Source organism: Sciurus vulgaris (genome assembly GCF_902686455.1).
Source record: "Sciurus vulgaris genome assembly, chromosome: 6".
In the NCBI taxonomy this organism is placed as follows: domain Eukaryota; kingdom Metazoa; phylum Chordata; class Mammalia; order Rodentia; family Sciuridae; genus Sciurus; species Sciurus vulgaris.
In genome coordinates, this window is record NC_136466.1 from 73,807,335 (window position 1) to 73,832,091 (window position 24,757).

The window sequence follows — 24,757 nt, forward strand, 5'->3', positions numbered from 1 at the left end:
TTGTTGATTTTAGAGATGATCATCAAAAACACCAATAATTTAATACACTTTTTAGTAATGCTCAAGACATTAGCATTAGACTTGAGGTTTTTAAATTTGTGGGGGGAATTGTGATGAAGTGATGTAACTAAGCTCATTGGAAAACGGTGTGGTGTGGGGGGCATTGTTCTGTTTCTTGAGGGGCCCCCTGAGTGGAAAGCAGTTGTTATTTTAAATGCACATGATAAAGGAATTTGACGAAGTTCACCAGAACTCTTTTCTGCTAGGAAGTCACCAACTTTTATGGTTATAGCTGAGGAAAAACAAAGCAAACAGTAATAGATGAGCAAGATCAGAAGGCCACCTTTTATTTTTTAAGTCATAGATGGACATAATACCTTTATTTTATTTATTTATTTGTATGTGGTACTGAGGATTGAACCCAGTACCCCATTCATGCCATACAAGTGTTCTACCACTGAGCTACAACCCCAGGCTGAAGGCCATAATTTTTAAAGGAGAGGAAGAGTAATGGTGGTACCTGAGAAATCAGGGTCCCTACTATGCTTAATATGATTCAGATTTTGAGGGACAATAAGATACTGTCTGTACAAAGAAATACCAATTCCCACAGGCTGTTATTTTAAATGATAGCTAAAAAGGGTGTCTGACTAACCCATAATCTAATATCTTAATTCCATTGGCAACTTTTTGTCATATGAATGATGGGAGCTCCATTAATACAGTGATGGTATTCTTTTTTCTAGTCTGTAGATATACTGTTAGAGCCATGCAGTGACCATGGTGATAGTGAGGAAGGCCATCTTGCAAGGTAAGTATTTCTCTTGTTGTTTTTAGCTAATAAATCATTCTTATATTTATAGCTCTTCAGAGATTTTGGGGTGGAGTGTTCAGATGAATTTCTTTTATGACATACAGTTTAGGCAGTCTAAAAGAAATTCAGACTTCTTATTTTAAGTAGTAGGATAACACATTAAATGTCCACAAATCTTCAGAGTTGAAACAACTTTAGACAAACATTAGTTATAACTTAGAAAACATTCAGTGAAAAGAACACACCGTTGGAGACACCTAAAACTTATAGTTGATTTACAGAACAATTGAAAATTTATTGATACTCAGAATATACCGGTCAGTGAGTTAATTCATGATCTCGCAGCTGTGACTAGCTAACCAAAAGATTATAACGTATTGGCTTCTACAGATAATGTACAGAATACTTCACTTCCCATTTGAACTCATTCTTGGTGTGTTCCACTCTAGTCTTAAGCAGTTGGTACTTGTTCACCTCCTTGGCCAGCTGTGATAGAGCAAGCAATGCCTGAAACAGTGAGATGTCAACTAAATGTAGAGTTTCAGTAGATAGAAACCCTTTGAGTTAAAGCTTTCTTATCCTTTTAAAGGATTTGGGTCTCTTTGCAGCCTTCTTTCAGACATGCCAAGAAGTGCATAATAGCTTTCTTAGGAAAGATGATTTGATATACTGAAAACATACCAATAATGAAGTTGCAAACTAGATTGTAAATATTTGGAGATCCAAAACAGCATTACTAATTTGCTGATAGCCTGTTGACCAGGGTAAACTTGTGTTAATACCATTGTCTCTTAATTGTGAGTAGGAAACCTGTTCTCTAAAGGTAAGTAAATTCTTTGGAGCCATGTCTCTGGAGCGTCCCCATACTCTGAAGGTCCACAGATTTCCTGCTTACAGCAGTTCCTTGTGCTTCCTTTCAGGAGGCAGGAATGATCCTCTTCCAGCCCAGGGAGTTTTGGAGCTATGGGCTGAAGAATTAAGATTAACAACATTAACAGGCATCCCCAGAATGATGACATCTGGATTTGGTAGAACAATAAGGATCCATTTAGTGAGGACTCAAATGTTTTTGGAAAAAGCTCTTTCCTCTTCAACTTGTATAGGTTAGCAAACTTGTTCTTAGATCCAAAAAGTACCTTGCTTAGGTGGATTACATTTTGCATGTTTAAAACACTCACGTTTCTTAAATTTTAAGTGATTAGGTGTTTTGGTCAGCTAGCCTAGAATCTACTCATCCTACCTAAGCAAAGAAAGGCCTTGAGCTTTTCAGGGAATTTAGTTCGTTTCTTATGCTCAGCAAGAATAAGATGATTATGTGTCTGAGGAGATGAATTGCCATCTTTAGATCAAGTTAGAAGTGGCACTTGATTGTATTGTAAATTTTTACAAGTGTTTTTGGGGAAAAGAAGTTTCTCAAAGTAGGCATATTGATAACCTACTGCATAATAGCAGATGCTCTGTTGATTGGTCGAATAGGTAGAAATCATTTGTGATAACTTGTTGTGAACACCTGTTCTTAATAGGGGTGAGTTTTTCTGGGGGGATAAAATGTAAACTAAAAATTTTTTAAATTTCCTTTTTTATTTTACTCATATTTAGAGGAGGGAAAGTTTTAGAACTAGTAACCTTTGATTACAACATAACCTTGTGATAGAAAACATTTAAAGTAAAGAACATAGCTATACCTTTTTAAAAAAATTTTAGAAGTCTCAAAGTGGGGAGAATAAAGCTGTTTGGTTAAAACTAATATTTATTTTACAAAATCCCATTGTGCTTTTTTTTTTTTTGTTTATGTTTATTTCTATTTATTATGGATTTTAATTTCCCTTCTATAAAAGTTTTTCTTTTTGGGGGGTGGTTTTGTGTGTTGACAGGGAGGTGGGGAGCATTACTTAATTTTTCTAAATCTGAAGTGATTCTGTGGATCTTTTCAGTATTGTGTGATTTTCAGATATAGGGCTCCAAAGAATGGGCTTTCGCCCAATGGTCATTCTCACCTCTCACATTTTAAATGCTGATTATATTGGGGAAGAGAGGAATCTAGGTAAGAAATATGTAGTAATAGTAACCTTTGTATTCTTAATATACTAATAACTTTACTTGTATTTTTAGGAAAGAATATTTGTTATTTGACAGTGATAAATTGTCACACTTGATTCTGGTAAGAAATACTTTTATCTTACGGTTCTTAAAATTACCAAGGCTTAATGTACCAAATATTATCATTATCTTTATCATTATTATTATTTTTTTGTTTTGTGGTATTGGGGGTTGAACCCAGGGGAGCTCTACCAGTAAGCTATATCCCTACCCCTTTTCTTTCTTTTTCTTTTCTGTTTTTGTTTTTTCTTGTGGGGGAGGGGGCAATGGCATGCCAGGGATTGAACTCAGGGGCACTTGACCACTGAGTCACAGCCCCAACCCAATTTTTTTTGCATTTTATTTAGAGACAGGGTCTCACCAAGTTGCTTAGCACCTTGCTTTTCCTGAGGCTGGCTTTGAACTCAAGATCTTCCTGCCTCAGCCTCCTGCCCTTTTCTTTTTCTGAGACAGGGTCTAAAAAAGCTGCCGAGGTTGTCCTTGAACTTGTGATCCTACAATCTGTGCTTCCCAAATTGCTGGAGTTTAACATGCCAGTTATATTTGGACTTCAGTTCTTATATTGGATAGGTTTAAAGGAGATGTAAATATAAATACTTTTGTTAGATGTTTTGTAGTTAATCGGTAACTTATTTGCCAGTTTTGGTTATAAGATTCTTGGTTATGGAAACACTTTTTTTTTTTTTTGGTACTGGGAATCTAACCTCAGGGGTGCCTTACCACTGAACTGCATCATCATCCCTTTAAAAAAAAACAAATAAAAAAAACTGGGGATTAAACTCATGGGCACTTAACCACTTAGTTACATCCCCAGCCCTTTTATATATTTTACTTAGAGACAGGGTCTCCCTGAGTTATTAAGGGCCTGCACTAAGTTACTGAGGCTGGCTTTGAACTCAGTCCTCCTGCCTCAGCCCCCTGAGCTCCTGGGATTACAGGTGTGCACCATTGTGCCTGGCCATCCCCAGCCCTTTTTATTTTCATTTTAAGACAGGACCTTGCTACATGGATGAGATTGGCCTTGAACTTGGGATCCTCCTGCCTCACCTTCCCAAGTAGCTGGAATTACAAGTGTACATTACAGCACCCTTGGAAATACTTTGTGTGTGTGTGTGTGTGTGTGTGTGTGTGTGTGTGTGAAATTCAGTTTTATTTAAAAATTTTTTTAGTTATACATGACAGTAGAATGTACGTTGACATAACAATACACACATGGAATATAAATTCCCATTCCTGTGGTTGTACATGATGTGGAGTTACACTGGTTGTATATTCATATATAAACATAAGAAAGTTATGTCCAATTCTTTCTACTGTCTTTCCCATTCTAACCTGCCTCCCTTGTCCCCATGCCCCACTGTCCAATCGGGTTAACCTCTATCTCCACCCCCTACTCTGCTTATTGTGAGTCAGCATCTGCATATCAGAGAGAACATTCCACCATTGTTTTTTTGGGATTGGCTTATTTGAAAATACTTTCTTGAATTTGAATTCCCAACTTTGTTTCCCAATGAGACATATTGTAAAATTGCAAGTTTATGTTTGAAAATTGGATAGTAAAACAGTTGACTATTTAGGTATAGTAAACGAATATAGACTACTTAAGGATGTGTGCTGGTTATCTTTAAGATGGTTATGAAAAATTTCATGATTGTGAAATGTATTCTTTATTTTAAAATATAGGATTGTAGTAACAAGATATGTGATTTAAATGCCAACACCGAATCAGAAGTGCCAGGAGGTCAAAGTGTTGGTGTTCAAGGGGAAGCAGCAAGTGTTCCGATTCCACATTTAGATCTGAAGAATGTTTCTGATGGTGATAAATGGGAAGGTAACTTTATCCACATACATTATTTTTCTGATACTGTTATTTGTAACTCAAATAACCCAAGGAAGTAATGAAACTGCTGCCCTTTTCTGGACAGTTTTATTCATCTTGATTTTTGTTTTCTGTTTCATATAAGCTGAGGGAGTTGAGTGCATTTTACTCAGATATAGTAATAAGATTATGCGGCAGTTGTCTTATATGAATTAGCATTTGTCTGATCCATTCACTTTGAAAATGGATGTTAGAATTTGTTAAAAAAATAAAATCACCCAGGATTTTAAAAATTGTTAAACCAGATGCTGTCTTCAGTCCTTGAAAACCTGGTGTTAGCACTTGAGGACCTTGTCAGTTTAAACACAGAGCATTTAGCTATCTTTCTTATGATCATCAGGAACACTTTAAAGTGATCTTCAAGGACATATGTAAGCAAATATTGTATCATATCCCTGTCTCTATTAGGTTAAGAAAATATGATGGGGGTGGCTAACAATTCGTACGAAGAAGTTTAATAAGCAGGCAGTGTGGGTGTATGCATTTCTCAAAACTTAGCAAGTGTATACTTAAGATTTTTGCATTTCATTGTATGTAAAGTTTTCTTTTTACATTAAGAGAATAAGAAACTAAACAAATACTGACCTTTGATGAATGATTTACCTATCAAATTATTTATGGGGATATATACCAATATCTCCAGTTTACTTTGAAATTCATTAAAAAAAGATGATTAATAAGATGGATAAATGTTATAAAGCAAGTATAATAAAATGTTAATGGTAGAATCTAGATGATTAATATATGAGTGGCCATTGTAAAATTCAACTTTGCTGTAATTTTGTGCACTTCGAAGTAAAATGTTAGAGGAATAGGGAATGATCAACAAATTTGGATCTAGGATTCTTTCTGTATCATATACCTTTCTAGGAATCTTAAGCCTAGTTACATATTGTTCAGCTGGATGAAGATTCCTGAGTTATCTCACCTTTGGCAGGTTATGATATACAGTGGCAATAAGAACTACAGTGCCCATGTCATGGGCTCCTTTTGCCACTGTAAATCTGTTCACCTGATCATAGGTGTGTGTGTGTGTGTGTGTGTGTGTGTGCACGCGTGTGTCTGTGTGTAAGGTCTAGAAGGGGTTTTTGGGACTGGAGATTGAACCCAGGGGCACTCTACCACTGAACTACATCCACAATCTCTTCATTTGAGACATTGTCTCACTAAGTTACTTGGGGCCTTCTTGCTAAGTTGCTAAGGCTGGCCTTAAACTTGGGATCCTCCTGCCTCAGCCTTCTGAATCACTGGGGTTACAGGTGTGCACCACCATGCCTGGCTTAGTCTAGGTGTTTTTTTAAAGCTCTAACCAAAACATCATCTGTACCAGTCTTTATTTTTGTCCTCCTTCCCCAGTTTTTAGATCTAGGTTTTTGACCTGCCCTAAGACAGAAGTTTTAACAGACTAAACCAGAAAGTTATTTGTCATTTTGTCCTGGGTTATTCAGGATTTCTGGAGTTTATGAAGATACTCTGCAGAGTTAGAGGATATGTTAGCATATTGATGACCGTGAAGATCAAATGTCCTTTTTAGTTGTTTATTGAGGTATAATCATTGAAAAGGGGCAGTGATTAATAGCACATCCGGATTCTGATAAAGCATTTTTGCTTCTGCCTCTTAGAAGATGCAGATAAATAGCCATTGATGATCTTTGGCCTGGTGGGGAAAGGGGGCTCCTAATCCTATTTAGGCATAGACGAGTAATTGTTTTCCATTGTCTGAGAGATTGGACATTCTCTGTCTCTTCAGCTTTCTGAAAGCTCCCCCAAAGAGAACCTGATGCTGGACTCTCTCCCCCAACCCATGTCTGAATCCAATCACTAAAGTTGCTGAGACTGTCTTTGAATTCATGATCCTCCTGCCTCAACCTCCCACACCACTGGCCAACCCCTATATCTTATTGTAGGGAAAGGAGGTTACCTATGCCTTACTGATCCCTGATTTTCAGTGCCTGAGCTGTCCTCTCCTCCATGAGTTTCAACGGCCATGACAAGTCCATGTTACTTTCCTGCTGACTATTCCAAGAAGAGGAATAGTCAGATCTTTAGAAAGTCAGTGGTAGTAGACAGCTGAGTGCACTTGTTGGCTGTGCATGTGCTTGGGAGACTGCATTGTTCCTTTCAGCCTTGCCACTAGTACTAACATTGACTTTTCACAGTTAGGTGTTGTGACATTCTAAATAAAATTTCTTCCTTAAAAGAACAAACAGATTAGTTCAGATTACTTTGGATACTTTGGAATTAAAGACATTTTGTTTACATGACCCCTAGGAGAGAAGTGGGAATGACTCCAAATAGAGGCCAACCTCATTATTGTCTAGTACATGGTTTTTGTTTTTCTCAAAGAATTACCAGCAGAACACAGCAAACAGGTAGCAGCACATTACTACTGCTAGTATGAATTTGTGACAGCTATTCAAAATGACCTGTCTTTCAATGGAAGTGAACCCTACATTTCCTTAAAATTTTCTTCTGCTAATTCTGGAACAAAATATAGTAGTGGGATCTTTGAAAAGCATGATTTTATTTTCTGTTAAATCAGTGACATTGAAAAGCTTCAAACAGTAGCTAGTTAAGAGTTTCCATTTCCTCAGTTTGAGTTAAAAAAAATTTTTTTTTTCTTGTCTTGCTTGCTGAAATGGAAATGTATGCTTGCATTTGTTAAAGTTTGGTTAATAGTAATTTTTTGGAATAAAGTTTTTGAGCAGATTGCCTAACTAGTTTTAGGGAAATGTTTTTGGTATCTTTGGCTTTGTGTTATGTGTATGGTTTGTTCTGACTGTGCCGTGTGTTCACTTTAGTATTTTTTGCCATTTTTTCCATTTTATTAGCGTCATGCCCTATCACTTTTCCCCTCATTGATTTCAAAACAATGCATCTGCAGAGAGATGGGGAGGGTAAGTATGGTTCACCATAGTTTAGTTTTCTTGCCTTTTTATGGTTCACTTTGTCTGTCTTTTTTAGCCCTTCTCCTGCTGTCCCCAAATCTTAGGAATAATTGTCTTGGGTTAAAACTGATACCCAGAAAAATAATTGTTTTTGTTATTTCCTTCTTTTCTTAAAACAGATTTCTCATAAAATGTTTATTATAAGTTAATTAATTTCTGGGACACAGGTACAAGGGTTGCTTTGAGATCACTTTATTACTGGGTTTATTGTGGAATTGCACACTGAGTACCCAATTTTTAGTTCCGAGATTGATTTGGGCTTCAAATAACACTAAATTTTGTTCTTATTACCCTGAAAAACAGGCAGTGCTTTATATAACTCATACATAAAATTAAACAAAATTATTATAGTAGTGATATTAACTATTGTGTAAAGAAAAAAGAAAACATGATTTTTTAATTTTGACACTGTTGAGCCATCTTTTCATTTTGTTTTTGCTATTATTAATAACCAAAGCATCAAGATTTTAATTTTAGTTACAATCCAGGCATGGTGGCACATGCCTATAATCCCAGCAATTTGGGAGGCTGAGGCAGGAGGATCACAAGTTGAAGGCCAGCCTCAGCAACTTAGTGAGGCCCTAAGCAACCTAGCGAGACCATGTCTGAAAATTAAAAAAAAAAAAAAAAAAAAAAAACAATGAGGGGATGTAGCTCGGTGGTAAAGTGTCCCTGGGTCTGTCCCCTATAAACCTCTCTCCCCAATTAAGCAAATTATTAGTTAAAAATAATGCTAATGTTTAGTGGCAAATTTTTTTATTAGTTTTTATTTTTTTTATTTTTGGCCCCTGTGTTCAGTGATACTTAAAAGTTAATTTTATTTATTGTATTTGGATTATATTTGTGCGTTATGTGTATGATTTGTATATGTTCTCTATGTGCAAAGATACCAGTTATAGTAACATGATTTCATTTGAGAGCATTCAGGATAACTTTAATAAAATAAATGTGCTTACAAAGGACCAGTGCTGTTAAGTTTTTTCTTCATGATGCTCTTGTGGGTGTTCAATTATTAAATTATATATTATACATGGAAATCCTGTAATGGAAAATAACCACTATAGTTTCATGTTAAGAGACCAGATGCTGACAGGTGAATTAGCTCCTCTTTTAGAAATGTTAGAATTCTTAAGGAATCAGAGAACTCCATTTCTGAGTAGCATGGGGAAGAGCTTCTACATCTTAACGTAACCTCTTGATAATGAAGGACAAATCATACACCTGGCAGTATTTGGCTTTTATGTTAAGCTCCTAACTAAGAACTGTTGAGTATTCACTGTTTCTAAATAAAACTTTTTTCTTTACTTGAAAAATAATTTTCCTTATAATATGTTTAGAATATTAGGTTAGAATTATATGAAATAATATCTCCATTCCTTTCCTTTCCTTCTCTCCCTCCCTTCCTTCCTTTCCTTCCTCCTGGGAATCAAACTCAGGGCTTCCCCTATGCTAGGCAGACTTTCTACCACTGAGCTACATCCCCAGCCCTTTTTGAGACAGTGTATTGCTTAGTTTCCTAGCTGTCCTTTGAACTTGGAATCCTTCTTGCCTCAAGTAACTGGGATCACACCTAATTAGAATTAAATTTTAGAGAACTTGACAGTGTCCTTTCTTGTTTTGCCACTGGGTTCAGCAATTTAAACTCTAGCTCCTTTTGTGAAAATAGAAAACTCTAAGCTAAAAAGTTAATCTTGGATAATTTTAAAATATAGTTGGCATTATAAAGATCCTAATATGTCTTGTTTCATTTAAAAATATATGCAATAGATATTTAACACTACACAATGATACAATTTAAAGAAGTATAGACTACATTTTGTGACTTTTTTTTCCCTTATGGACTGAAGAGATCCATCATACTGTTCTTTGTGTTTTACAGAGCCATTTCCTGCTTTTAAGTCTTGGCAGGAGGACTCTGAGTCTGGAGAAGCTCAGCTGTCTCCACAAGCTGGAAGAATGAATCACCATCCCATGGAAGAGGATGGTCCTCCAGTATTATCACACCGCAGTTTAGATTTTGGACAAAGCCAGCGTTTCCTACATGATCCAGAAATGCTGGATTCCTCGTCTAAAGCACTTTCTTTTGCTAGGTATGTGTTTTTTAAATGTACTTATAAGAGGTAATTTCTATTATGTACCCAAATCTTCTGAGAGATTTAGTTTTCTAGACCTATAGGTCCAAGTCTTGTCCCCTATCTCCCCTATTTCCTGAAGCAAGTTTTGCCCTGCTATTGAATTCTGAGTTCATTGAGGTGTATGTGGTGCTTGGGGTTTGCTTTCAAATGGACATTTCTGCATGGTGTAATTGTTTGTTTATTCATTCATGACTGTGATACAGAATTGAAAGGGAAGCAGCCAGTGAAGCTGACTGATTAACCTAATAACTTTTGTTAAAGTTGATTGTGAATGCCAAAAACTTTTTTTTTCTTCAGTTTGAACACTTAAAAGAACTCAGAGCTGCTCAGTTTCTTTCTTTTTTGCCTCTGTCCAAACAAGTTTTAAATGATTCCACCACTGTGTTCACTAATTTTGTGATCTGTAACACTGTAGTATTTTTTACTAAGCTGTTCTTTAGTGTTAGGGACTTAACTGCTCTTTCAAGATATACTTACTGGTAGTAGTGTTGATCATTGAAAATTTAAGACTGTTGACCTCCATTTAAATTCAGGATTAGAAGATCATCCTTCAGTTCAAAAGATGAAAAAAGGGAAGATAGAACACCTTACCAGTTGGTTAAGAAACTTCAGAAGAAAATCAGACAATTCGAGGAGCAGTTTGAAAGAGACAGAAATAGTAAGGTAAGTTTGTACCATTGCCCAGATTAAGCTATATCGTTGGGTGCTGTGGCACTGGTAATCCCAGTGACTTGGGAGGCTGAGGCAGGAGGATTGCAAGTTCTAGGCCAGTCTTAGCAATTTAGTGAGACCCTGTCTCAAAAGCAAAAAAAAAAATAAAATAAAATAAAACAGCTGAAAGGGAAATGAGGAAAACAACTCCATTTGCAATAGCCTCAAAAAAAATAAAATACTTGGGTATCAATCTAACCAAAGAGGTAAAAGATCTCTATAATGAAAACTACAAAACACTGAAGAAAGAAATTAAGGAAGACCTTAGAAGATGGAAAGATCTCCCATGGTCTTGGATAGGCAGAATTAATATTGTCAAAATGGCCATACTACCAAAAGTGCTATACAGATTCAATGCAATTCCAATTAAAATCCCAATGACGTACCTCACAGAAATAGAGCAAGCAATCATGAAATTCATCTGGAAGAATAAGAAACCCAGAATAGCTAAAGCAATCCTTAGCAGAAAGAGCGAAGCAGGGGGTATCGCAATACCAGAACTTCAACTCTACTACAAAGCAATAGTAACAAAAACAGTATGGTATTGGCACCAAAATAGACAGGTAGATCAATGGTACAGAATAGAGGACACAGACACAAACCCAAATAAATACAATTTTCTCATACTAGACAAAGGTGCCAAAAATATGCAATGGAGAAAAGATAGCCTCTTCAACAAATGGTGCTGGGAAAACTGGAAATCCATGTGCAACAGAATGAAACTAAACCCCTATGTCTCACCCTGCACAAAACTCAACTCACAATGGATCAAGGACCTTGAAATCAGACCAGAGACCCTGAAGATTATAGAAGAAAATGTAGGTCCACATCTTCACCTTGTTGGCTTAGGATCAGACTTCCTTAACAGGACTCCCATAGCACAAGAAATAAAAGCAAGAATCAATAACTGGGATAGATTCAAACTAAATAGCTTTCTCTCAGTAAAGGAAAGTATCAGTAATGTGAAGAGAGAGCCTACAGAGTGGGAGAATATCTTTGCCACTCATACTTCAGATAGAGCACTAATTTCCAGAATATATAAAGAACTCAAAAAACTCTACACCAAGAATACAAATAACCCAATCAACAAATGGACTAAGGAAATGAACGTACACTTCACAAAAGAAGATGTACTAGCAATCAACACATATATGAAATAAGAGAAATGCAAATCAAAACCACCCTAAGATTCCATCTCACCCCAATTAGAATGGCGATTATCAAGAACACAACCAACAACAGGTGTTGGTGAGGATGTGGGGAGAAAGGTACACTCATACATTGCTGGTGGGACTGCAAATTAGTGCAGCCACTCTGGAAAGCAGTATGGAGATTCCTCAGAAAGCTTGGAATGGACCTACCATTTGACCCAGCTATTCCACTCCTCGGCCTATACCCAAAGGACTTAAAATCAGCATACTACAGAGATACAGCCACATCAATGTTCATAGCTGCTCAATTCACAATAGCCAGACTATGGAACCAACCTAGATGCCCTTCGGTTGATGAATGGATAAAGAAACTGTGGTATATATATATATATATACAATGGAATATTACTCAGCTATGAAGAATAATAAAATTATGGAATTTGCAGGCAAATGGATGAAATTAGAGAATATCATGTTAAGTGAGATAAGCCAATCTCAAAAATGCAAAAGAGGAATGATCTCACTGATAAGCGGATGATGACACTTAATGGGGGGTGGGAAGGGGGACAAGAATGGAGGAAGGAGGGACTGTATAGAGGGAAAAGAGAGGTGGGAGGAGTAGGGGGGAAGGAAAAAAAATAACGGAATGAATCAAACATCCTTACCCTATGTAATGTATGATTACACACATGGTATGGTGTTACTCCATGTACAAACAGAAACAACATGTATCCCATTTGTCTACAATAAAAATAAATTTAAAAAAAACAAAAAAGCAAAAAAAGTAAAAGGGTCTGGGAATGTAGCTCAGTGGTGAAGCACCGTTGGGTTCAATCTCCAGTACAAAAAAAAAAAAAAAAAAAGTTTTATTAGAACCTGGAGGAGGGTCTTTGAAGAGCATCAGTTCAGCTCTTCTCTGTGAACAAATCTAAGGTGCCAAGAGAAATAGTGATCATACAAACTGGGTATGGTGGCACATGCCTATAATCCCAGGTACTTGGGGAGGCTTAAGCAGGAGGACTACAAGTTTAAGTTCAGCCTGGGCAACTTAGACCCTGTCTTAAATTCTTTTTATTAAAAAAGAGCTTGTCTAGCATGTGCAAGGCCTTGGGTTCAATATCTGGTATTGCCACACACACCAGAAAAGTAATCATATAGATCTGAAAGCAAATAGATCCTTAGCCTCTTGATTTCTAGGTCAGTATTCTTGCCATTGCAACTCTGTCTCTATATTTTCCTTTGTAAAACAGCTTGTAGAGTTTTTAAAGCAAATTCTTCACTTTGGAAATCATGCTGTTATTTCTGCTCTTTCAAAAAATTACAAGTTCTAAGAGTTCCCAAAGAAGTGAAGGAAGGAATAGAAGGGAAAAGAATGTATTTTAATAATTAGAACATGTGAAGTAGAAGAGAGTCCTATATTTAGAGATGGAAGACTCATGTTCAAATCTGCCTTCTTCTAGTTATCTGACCCTGTTCTGGGAGAACTTTTACTTAATATTCTGTCCTATATAATTAAGATAAAATGATCTGGATTGAGGATTGAATGAAATCTACTGTGAGAACAGTAGAATATAATGGGACTTAATGAAACTATTGCTTACCACAAAAATGTCAGTTTTCTACTTCTTAATTTTCAGCCCTCTTACAGTGATATTGCAGCCAATCCAAAGGTATTAAAATGGATGACAGAACTTACCAAACTGCGGAAGCAAATTAAAGGTATAAGATGTGCCATTTTGTAATATATTTGCAGTTTTAAAACGTTGTATGTAATTTGCATGAGAATTATAGTTGTGACTTGGGACTTTTGGCAAAAATAAGCTTCCTTTTATTCTTTTTTTAGTTAAGGTTGTAATTGCATACTAAGAGCTGGAATTTTGTAGTACTTTATCATAGTCTATCAAATGTCCCTTCTTTTCAGGTGAAGTCACACATGCCTATAATCCCAGCAACTTGGGGGGCTGAGCAACTTAGCAAGACTCTGTCTCAAAATACAAAATAAGGAGGACTGGGTATATAACTCAGTAGTAAAGCACCCCTGGGATCCATCTCTGGTACCAAAAAAAAAAGTCCTTTTTTTGTTTTTATTAGTATTCTTTTGAAAGGTACCCTGCATCATGAAGGTGAACTCTGTCTGGTAGAGTAAAATTTATCTGAAATATATTCTAGAAATTAAGCAGTTTGGGTTTTTGGAAGGTAGTTCATTAAGATTTTGTTGGTGGATATTTTATGTAAAGACTAAGAATAGCTAGTCAGGGACTGGGGTATATAGCTCCAGTGATAGAGCACTTGCCTAGCAGCCTAGCATGTGGGAGGCTTAGGTTTGATCCTCAGCAGGGGTGGGGGGCGCAGGGGACAGGGGTGGATCTAGTCCTAGTGAACTTTTGACACTGTAAAGACTAAATTGTAAGTCTTGAGTCATAAACCTTGAGTCATAGGCCTTGTATTTCTGATTGTCCACCAAATGTAAGCTGTTGTTAAGGTATATTTACTCTGTGTTTAGTAAATATACTTTAATTTTTTAAATTTATATGTATATTTTAGTTGATGGACCTTTATTTTATTTATTTATATGTGGTGCTGAGAATCAAACCCATTACCTCACACATGCTAGGCAAGTGTTCTACCACTGAACCACAACCCTAACCCCTAGTGAATATGCTTTTTAATGATTTTTATCATTACCTCTGCTGAGTATGGCTTATAATTTGGATCATGTGATTTATTCATTTGAACTTATTCAGTGAAATTCTTAGTAGCTCATAAGTATCAAGTACTCACACATCCCTATAATTGTAGAGTTTTTTTTTATTCTTGTGGTTTAAGAATAAATCCTCTTAAAAGAGGGTTTCATGAACTGAAATCAATTTCCATGCATGTATGATATTGTGATGAACCCAGCTACTATGTATAATTATAAAGTTCTAATAAAAAAAAAAAAAAGATACTTTCTCTTAACTCTTTAGAAAATTACTTCCTCCCTGTCTACAGTTCTGCAAAGCATTGCCTTGTTTAAATTCTGGTTTCCAGCCATCAGTTACCATCATTAAATTAACAGCTTCCTCATTTCCCAATTTTCTTTTCTTAACTGTTCTATAGTCTTATGTTCTGTCCAGCAACCAAAATTATCTATTAAAAAAAAAATCATGTTACTCCCTTGTTAACACTGAGCTGATATCCAGAAATGCAAGACCTAATTTATGACTCAAGAAGAAATTTCAGTGGGTTTCGCTTTCCACTTAGAATTTTTCTGAGTCCAAATTCTTTGCCATGGTTTTCAATGGCTTACATACACTGCACATGGCAGACTCAACTCTTATTTTCTGTTCTTCAGACATTTATAACTTTAGGGCCTTTGCATGGACTGTTGCCTCAACTGGGAGTGAATGCTTTTCCTCTAAACCTTCTATGCTATGTCGTTTCCTTATCATTCCATATTTAACTGGAATGACACCATTCAAAAGTCCTTCTTTGTCAATCCTAACTGGTGTAATTGCTCCTCCATAAAGCACACTCCTTTTAGCACTGTGATTCCATCCTATTAGATCTTTTTTATAGCACTTAGCCTTTTTTTGAAGTTATTTCATTTATTAATCTGATGATTTGATTATTGTTTTTTCTTCCCTGAATATATACTCCATGAAAATAGAGACAGATGTCTCTTGTTTACTACTGTGTATGACAGTGTCTTATGTTATATTATGGTTTCTATGAATTTTGATAGAATGAATAGAAAACTCTCTTGCTGTACGTATAATTTGGTTACTTTGTTACTTTGACATATCTGTGCATTTGTGCTGTTAATGTATACTTGCTAATAATCAACCTAATCTTTCCTCCTGTTTCTGAAATACAGATGCAAAACATAAAAACTCTGATGGAGAATTTGTACCTCAGACACGCCCACGTAGTAACACTCTTCCAAAAAGTTTTGGCTCTTCTTTAGACCATGAAGATGAAGAGAATGAAGATGAATCCAGAGTTATTCAGAAGGAGAAGAAGTCATCTAAGGAAGCAACCCTTGAACTTATTCTGAAGAGACTGAAAGAAAAACGTGTTGAGAGATGTCTTCCAGAAGATATCAAGGTAATGTTAGCTATGATTTTTGCCCAGGCTGGCCTTTAAAATTCCTGAAACAAAGTAATTATCATAGCATGACAGAGATATTTGAATAGTCCAACTAGCCTACCTACTCCCCAGGTTTGCAGATTCAGAAACATGTTTTTTTGTTGTTAAACGGTACTAGATTGGACCTAGGTCCTTGAACACATTAGGCAAGCACTCTACCACCAGCCCAGTGTTTTTTTTTTTTTTTTTTTTTTTTTTCTATCTGATTTCATTCTAGTGAAAAGGTAGTATTAACTACTCATGGAAATAAGTAGGTTTTATTTGGTCTAGTTGGAGGGTGTTCTGTGGAACATTGGTTCATTGAAATGATAATATGTGATCTTATGGAACAAAGGGAAAGGTTCTGTGGAGTTCTGCTTATTCCACCATTTAGAATACTGAAAGGTATGATGATTATATTGCAGGGTAAAGAATGTGCCATCTCAGATGGAAGGGAAACTCAGGTCAGAGAAAAGTCTTAAGGTTACAAATTGACACTGTTTGAATTTTTTCTAGGCTTTTTCCACTATACTGCTGTAAGATTTTCTTAATAAGCTTAGGAGACATAGACATGTATGTGAGAGTGTGTCGGTGTCCACTAGTCTTAATGCTAATAAAAGACTATGCAATATTAAGTAAATTAACAAACATTTATATATGCTTACTGTGTATTAGGTAGGTACTGTTACAAATGTTTTACATATATGAATGTCCTTATTTGAATCCTTTGAGGTAGAATGAAGTGTCCCCATTTTACACATATTGGGATATTGAAGAGGTTAAGTAACTTCCCAAGCTAGTATTCATAATTTATTCAAATAAAATATAAATCAAGCTATCAAAGGAGTTGACACCTGTGTGTTAGAAAACCAGATTCTGCAGGAGACAAAAAATGTTGCTTGCAAGTGAATAAGTAAAGATTGCATTAGCCTGTATTAGACTGGTGATGATCTGCCCTTTCAGCTTAATTACTTAAATTGTAGGAGTGAGGAAAATAATAATGATGCCAGTGAGTTTTTCCCCCTGATTCTAGAAAATGACAAAAGATCATTTGATAGAAGAAAAAACTTCTCTCCAGAAGAGTCTTCTTTACTATGAAAGTCAACATGGAAGACCGGTAATGTCTCACTTGATAAAAAGATTTGGTTTTCTATCTTATAAAAGCATAAATCACTTTTATTCTTTATTTCAATTTTTTTTTTTATGTTTTTATTATGACACTACATAGTAGTTGGGTTCATTTTGACAAAATGCATGGAATTTGGTTTCAGTCCCTGTTTCCCTTGCTTTCCTTCCCCCTATTCTCCTTCCTCTACTGATCTTCCTTTTGCTCATTTATTTATTTATTTTTGATTGGTACTTTTCTTCATATACATAAAGGTAAAATTCCTTGTAGTAAATTTATATATACACATATAACACAATTTTTTTAGTTGTCAGTGGACCTTTATTTCATTTATTTATATGTGGTGCTGAGAATTGAACCCAGTGCTTCACACATGCGAGGCAAGTGCTCTACCACTAAGCCACAACCCCAGTCCCCATATAACACAGTTTTGTTAATAAATTCATTCCATATTTCTTTTCATTTCCCCTTTCCTTCTCTCGCTCTCAACCTCCTCCTGCTGCATGATATTTCCTATGTATTTATGATATCTGATCCCCTGCCCTTATTTTTCTCTAGCTTCCACATATTAAAAAAAAAAAAAAATTCAACCTTTGTTTTTCTGAGTCTGGCTTATTTATCATGATGTTCTACATTTCCATCCATTTGCTGGCAAATGTCATAATTTCATTCTTTGTGGCTGAGTAAAACTCCATTTGTATACATATAACACCTTTTCTTGACTCATTCATTTACTGACAGCCATCTGGACTGATTTCATAGTTTGGCTATTGTGAATTGTGCTGCTATAAACATTCAAGTAGCCCTATTACTGTAGTATGCTGATTTTAGTTCTTTTGGAAAAATACCAAGGAATAGGATAGCTGGGTCATATGGTAGTTCTATTTCTACTTTTTTAAGGAATCTCCATATTGCTTTCCAGTGTGATGGTCCTAATTTGCAGTTCCTCTCTTTTCCTCCACATCCTTACAAGCATTTATTATTATTTATGTTCTTAGATAACTAACATTCTGCCTTGGAGTGAAATGGAATGTAGTGTAGTTTTGTATGTCTAAAAAATACTTTGATATAGATGGACACAATACCTTTGCTTTATTTATTTTTTGTGGTGCTGAGGATTGAACCCAGTGCCTCACCTGTTCTAGGTAAGCGCTCTACCACTGAGCCACAACCCCAGCCCTTACTATAGTTTTTATTTGCATTTCCCTGATTGCATTAAATTTTTTCAGTTCTGGATATTAATTCCCTGGCAGACAAGCTGCTGGCAAAGATTTTCTTCTGTTCCATAGGCCGGCTCTTGATTTTATTTCCTGAGCTCTTGTTGAGGAAGTCAGTACCTGCACCTATAGAGCATGAATCACTTTTGAAACTTAATTCCTCAGAGCTGTTTTATATAGAGCATTGCTTCTTATATTTGGGAGACTACCTACTTATTTAATGTAAAATTTTAAATGTGTGGTGGGAAGATACAATTGCTTAATGTTTTGGACATTTTAGATTTCTGATGACTAGGGGACTTCATTTTTATTTTTGGCTTCAGGTGACCAGGGAAGAAAGGCATATTGTTAAACCTCTGTATGATAGATACCGGCTTGTTAAACAGATGCTGACAAGAGCTAGCATCATTCCTGTTCTTGTAAGTAAAACAAACAAATATTTCTCTAGTTCACTTTATCAAGATGTCAGAAAATTTTTCTTTTGGTAGTATGTTGAAGAAATCTATAGCCAAGGTACAAAGAATAGTAGTAATTCTAAGTTGAAATTACTGATTTTAAAAAGATAGGAAACTAATAAGTGCCTAGGAATATTTGGCAGGAATCTTTGTTAGCATTTGCATTTATGCTTGTGTCAGTAACTAAGCAACCAAGTGAGACCCTGTCTCAAAATAAAGGACTGGGAATGTAACCCAGAGGTACTTTGGGTTCCATTCTTAGCACTGGGGAAAAAAAGAGATGTTGGGTCCTTACCTTATACCACAGGTAAAAACTAAGTCAGAACAGATTATAGGCCTAAATGTAAAAGCTGAAACTGTAAAACTTTTAGAACACATAGGAGTTCTTCTTTAGTATGTACAAGGCTCTTGGTTTAATCCCCCAGTACTGCCACCACAGAAAGAAAAAGTTAGAACTATGTGCAAACACTTGTGAAAAGACAACCCACAGAACGCAAGAAATATTTACAGATCCTATAAGGGACTTATATCCAGAATATACTTAAAAGTTCTTACAACTCAAAAATAAAAAGATTTGAACAGACTTTTCTCCAGAGAGCATTTATAAATGGCCAGTGAGCAAACAAAAAAGATGTTCAATGTCATTAGGGAAGTGCAAATAAAACCACCTTGAAGTGCCATTCCACATCCATTGGTATGACTCTAATAAATGAAAAAGATGATAACAATAGTGGTAAGAATCTGGATAAATTGGAACCTTCATATGCTGCTGGGTGGGAATATAAACTGGTGTAGCTACTATTTGATACTCAGAGGAAGTGGAAATGTCCATAAAAAACTTGTACACAAGTGTTCACAGCAGTATTATTCATAATAGCCAAAATGTCTGTCAGCTGATAAATGGATAAATAAAATATGGTATATCCGAAATTCACTAGAATATTATACAGCAAAAAGGAATGGAATACTGATATATGCTTCAGCATGGGTAAACCGTAAAAACATTATGCTGAATGAAATTAACTAGATACAAAAGGCCACATATTATATAGTCCTATTTATATGAAATTTTAGGAATAGGCAAGCCCATAAAGACAAAATATAGATGAGTATTTGCCAAGGACTGTGGGGCAAGGAAAATGAAGTATATCTAGTGGGTTTCTTTTGAGGTGATGAAATGTTCTGGAATTAATGGTGATGGAACTGTCTGTTTTTAAAGAATGAATTTTATGATATATAATATTATCTCTTTGATATTTTATTTTAATAAAGCTGGTTTTTGTGTGTGTATTTTAGTTGTAGGTGGACACAATACCTTTATTTTATTGATCTAATTTTATGTGGTGCTGAGGATCGAACCCTGTTCATGTGTGCTAGGCAATTGTTCTACTGAGCTACAACCCCAACACGCCCACCTCCTTTTTTTAAATAAAGAATGAAAAACGGCCAAGCTCTGTGGTGCACTCCGATAATCCAAGAGGCTCAGGAGGTTGAGGCAGGAGGATCCAGAGTTTAAAGTCAGTCTCAGCAAAAGCAAGGCTCTAAGCAACTCAGTGAGACCCTGTCTCTAAATAAAATTAAGAAAATAGGGCTGGGAATGTGGCTCAGTGGTCAAGTATCCCTGAGTTCAATTCCCAGTACCAAAAAAAAAAAAAATGTTCTTGGGGCTGGGGCTGTGACTGTGGCTGTGGCTCAGTGGTCGAGCACTTGCCTCCCACGTGCAAGACACTGGGTTCAATCCTCAGCACCATATAAAAATAAATAAAGATACTATGTCCACCTACAACTATAAAAAATATTTTAAAAAATATTCTCAGGTCAAAAAAATTTGACAGCTATCTTTTTATATATTTTATTCTGATTAGTTATACATGATAGTAGAATGCATTTATCATATATAAATGGAGTATAACTTCTCATTTGGTTATATGTGATGGAGAGTTACATAGGTCACGTAATCATATGTGCACATAGGATAATAATGCCCAATTCATTCTTCTGTCATTTCTACCCCCATGTCCTCTCCCCTCCTTTCACTCCCCCGTGTCTAGTCCAGAATACTGCTGTTTCTTCCCTGCCCCCCTTATTGTGAATTAGCATCTGCATATCAGGGAAAATATTTGACCTTTGGTTCTTTAGGATTGACTTATTTCGCTTAGCATAATATTCTCCAGTTCCAGCCATTAACCAGCAAATGCCATAATTTCATTCTTCTTTACGGCTGAGTAATATTCCACTGTGTATATGTGCCACAGTTTCTTTATCCATTCATCTCTTGAAGGGCATCTAAGTTGGTTCCATAGTTTAGCTATTGTGAATTGAACTACTATAAACATTGATGTGGTATGCTTGACAGCTGTTTTAAAAATAAAATTGCTTCTCACAAAAGAGGTGAAAGACCTCTACAATGAGAACTACAGAACACTATAGAAAGAAATTAAAACCTTAAAAGATGGAAAGATTTCCCATGTTCTTGGATAGGCAGAATTAATATTGTCAAAATGGCCATACTACCAAAAGTGCTATACAGATTCAATGCAATTCCAGTGATGTACCTTACAGAAATAGAGGAAGCAATCATGAAATTTATCTGGAAGAATAAGAAACCCAGAATAGCTAAAGCAATCCTTAGCAGAAAGAGCGAAGTAGCAGAAAGAGCGAAGCAGGGGATATCGCAATACCAGATCTTCAGCTCCACTACAAAGCAGTAGTAACAAAAACGGCATGGTATTGGCACCAAAATAGACAGGTAGATCAGTGGTACAGAATAGAGGACATGGACAAAAACCCAAATAAATACAATTTTCTCATACCAGACAAAGGTGCCAAAAATATGCAATGGAGAAAAGATAGCATCTCTTCAACAAATGATGCTGGGAAAACTGGAAATCCATATGCAACAGAATGAAACTAAACCCCTATCTCTCACCCTGCACAAAACTCAACTCACAATGGATCAAGGACTTCGGAATCAGACCAGAGACCCTGCATCTTACAGAAGAAAGAGTAGGTCCAAATCTTCAACTTGTTGGCTTAGGATCAGACTCCCTTAACAGGACTCCCATAGCCCAAGAAATAAAAGCAAGAATCAACAACTAGGATAGATTCAAACTAAAAAGCTTTCTCTCAGCAAAGGAAACTATCAGTAATGTGAGGAGAGAGCCTACAGAGTGGGAGAATATCTTTGCCACTCATACTTCAGATAGAGCACTAATTTCCAGAATATATAAAGAACTCAAAAAACTCTACACGAAGAATGCAAATAACTCAATCAACAAAAGGGCTAAGGAAATGGACAGTTCACAGAAGAAGATGTACTAGCAATCAACAGATATATGAAAAAATGTTCAACATCTCTAGTAATAAAAGAAATGCAAATCAAAACTACCCTAAGATTCCATCTCACCCCAATTAGAATGGCGATTATCAAGAACACTAGCAACAATAGGTGTTGGTGAGGATGTGGGGAAAAAGGTACACTCATACATTGCTGGTGGGGTTGCAAATTAGTGCAGCCACTCTAGAAAGCAGTATGGAGATTCCTCAGAAAGCTTGGAATGGACCTACCATTTGACCCAGCTATCCCACTCCTTGGCCTATACCCAAAGGACTTAAAATCAGCATACTACAGAGATACAGCCACATCAATGTTCATAGCTGCTCAGTTCATAATAGCCAGATCGTGGAACCAACCAGATGTCCTTCAATTGATGAATGGATAAAGAAACTGTGGCATAAATATACAATGGAATATTACTCAGCCATAAAGAATGATAAAATTATGGCATTTGTAGGCAAGTGGATGAAATTGGAGAATATCATGCTAAGTGAGAGAAGCCAATCTCAAAAAACCAAAGGACAAATGATCTCCCTGATAAGCGGATAATGACATATAATGGGGGGCGGGAGGGGTTAGGGTTAGGGTTAGGGTTTAGGAAGGTGGCAAGAATGGAGGAAGGAAGGACTGTATAGAGGGAAAAGAGGGGTGGGAGGGGTGGGGGGGAAGGAAAAAATAACAGAATGAATCAAACAACATTACCCTATGTAAATTTATGATTACACAAATGGTACGCCTTTACTCCGTATACAGAGAAACAACATGTATCCCATTTGTTTACAATAAAAAAAGAAACAAAAAAATATAAGTGCTTCCAGTTAAACTATATGTAACACTTTCTTATTTAAAATAGTAAAATACTTAGTGAATGAGCTCTTTTAGTTAGGTTTTTCTAAATATAATTGATTTATCACCCTTATGCATAAATAAAAAGGAAAATATAAACAAAATTTATTCAAAAAGGAAATTCTGAAAATATAAAAGCATATGCTTAAGACTTTTTCCAATAAAGTTTAATATTTGTACCATAATGAAGCATCACTAAATACTTTAAAGCTGTATTATTGATTGTTACAGGGATCTCCCTCCACCAAGCGAAGGGGTCAGATGTTACAGCCAATCATAGAAGGAGAAACTGCACATTTTTTTGAAGAAATCAAGGTAATCCTTTACTCATTCTGTAATTGATTTCCTAAAGAGAAAGTTAAAAGCCATAGCTTGTTTTATTCTCTGTTTGAATGTCTTTTTAGGAAGAAGAAGAAGATGGTGTTAGTCTATCCTCTGAGTTAAGTGATATCTTGAAAACAGCTGTACAAGCCCAGACTTCATTGGAAAACTCAGAATCTGACGTTGAAGAAAATCAAGAAAAATTGGCTCTGGATCTCCGTTTGTCAAGTACTCGTGCAGCTTCTATGTATGTAGTCTGATTTGGGATTTTAGCCTATGTGTATAATAAAATATAAGAATTTTTTGTAAAATAATGTTAGTAATTTCAAGGTATATTAATACAAGTGATTAAGAATTAACCATGAGCTAGATACACCCTTAAAAAGTGATTTACAAATTCACGTTGTCATTCCCATTTTCTTTTATTAAATATAGTGTGTTTCAGCTGGGCTTGGTGGCACATGCCTGTAATCCCAGTGACTCAGGAGGCTGAGGCAGGAGGATTCCAAATTTGAGGCCAGCCTGGGCAAATCATGAGGGCTTGGGGATATAGCCCAGTGGTAAAGTGACCCCACCTGCCCAAAATAGTGTGTTTCAAAAAAATTTTTAAAGTAAAAGCACACAAACCATCTGAGAGTTTTCAGTTTCTTCTTTATTACCTGAAAACATGAGCTCAGTAAAGTGAAGGGGGGGTGGTTCTCAACCCTTACTTCACATTACAATTAACTATAAAGTTTTCTGGTTTTTTTGTTTTGTTTTGTTTTGTTTTTTAGTACTATTAATAGTAAGGCCTACCTTCATCTTTTCTAATTTAATTGGTTTGGAGGTGAAGTTAGGCATTGGTATGCTCTACAAGCTCCTTAGCTGATTTTAACTTAGAGCCAAGGCTAGAACTACTGTGGAACATAATGAGTCACCTGTGCCCTTTTAATAATGTTTTCCTTTCATTTCAATTTTAGGCCTGAATTACTGGAACAACTTTGGAAAGCCAGAGCTGAAAAAAAGAAACTCCGTAAAACATTACGGGAATTTGAAGAGGCATTTTATCAACAAAATGGAAGGTTTGTCAAGTGTCATAATATTGTTATCTTTCTCTATTAACTCACAAAATGTGCATTTGTTAGAATAGTGGAATACATACAATTATAAATAAATTTTGCTTATGAGATGTTAACATTGAAAATTAAATTTTATAACATTTTTTAATGCTCTGAAGCTCTACTAATTAATTGCAAGGAAATTCAGAGCTGGAGGAAACAACATTTAATAAAATATTTTGATATGCACAGTGGTACATGCCAGTAATCCCAGTGACTCAGGAGGGCGAGGCAGGGAGATAAAAATTCAAGGCCAGCATCAGAAATTTAGCAAGACCCTGTGTCAAAATAATAAATTGGGGGTGGGGGTGTCACTCAGTGGTTAAGTGTCCCTGGCTTCCATCCCCTATAACCAAAAAAAATATATATATCTAATATATATATATTATATATAATAATATTATATATCAGCAAACAAGATTCTTCAAAATCCATATAAAATATGCTCCTTGAAAATTCACATCATAAAGTCACTTGTATTCCTTGAAGCATGTGTACTTGACTGGTACTTGA

General features: G+C 35.9%; 1 protein-coding gene across 8 annotated transcripts in view; it reads left to right on the plus strand.

Annotated features, from left to right (window-relative positions):
* Window positions 1-24,757, plus strand: part of FAM13B (family with sequence similarity 13 member B) — a 111,725-nt gene that overhangs the window by 83,411 nt on the left and 3,557 nt on the right. For 3 of the 8 annotated variants that reach the window (XM_079143502.1, XM_079143508.1, XM_079143504.1), the window contains 13 exons: window positions 747-811; window positions 2,927-2,975; window positions 4,598-4,745; window positions 7,625-7,690; window positions 9,621-9,831; window positions 10,410-10,539; window positions 13,376-13,457; window positions 15,595-15,824; window positions 16,879-16,962; window positions 18,512-18,607; window positions 23,058-23,141; window positions 23,231-23,394; window positions 24,107-24,208. In XM_079143502.1, coding sequence (XP_078999628.1) covers window positions 747-811; window positions 2,927-2,975; window positions 4,598-4,745; window positions 7,625-7,690; window positions 9,621-9,831; window positions 10,410-10,539; window positions 13,376-13,457; window positions 15,595-15,824; window positions 16,879-16,962; window positions 18,512-18,607; window positions 23,058-23,141; window positions 23,231-23,394; window positions 24,107-24,208 — 1,511 coding nt within the window. The remainder of the gene's footprint in view (window positions 1-746; window positions 812-2,926; window positions 2,976-4,597; window positions 4,746-7,624; window positions 7,691-9,620; window positions 9,832-10,409; window positions 10,540-13,375; window positions 13,458-15,594; window positions 15,825-16,878; window positions 16,963-18,511; window positions 18,608-23,057; window positions 23,142-23,230; window positions 23,395-24,106; window positions 24,209-24,757) is intronic. The other 5 variants (XM_079143503.1, XM_079143506.1, XM_079143507.1 and 2 more) reach the window with 3 other exon arrangements.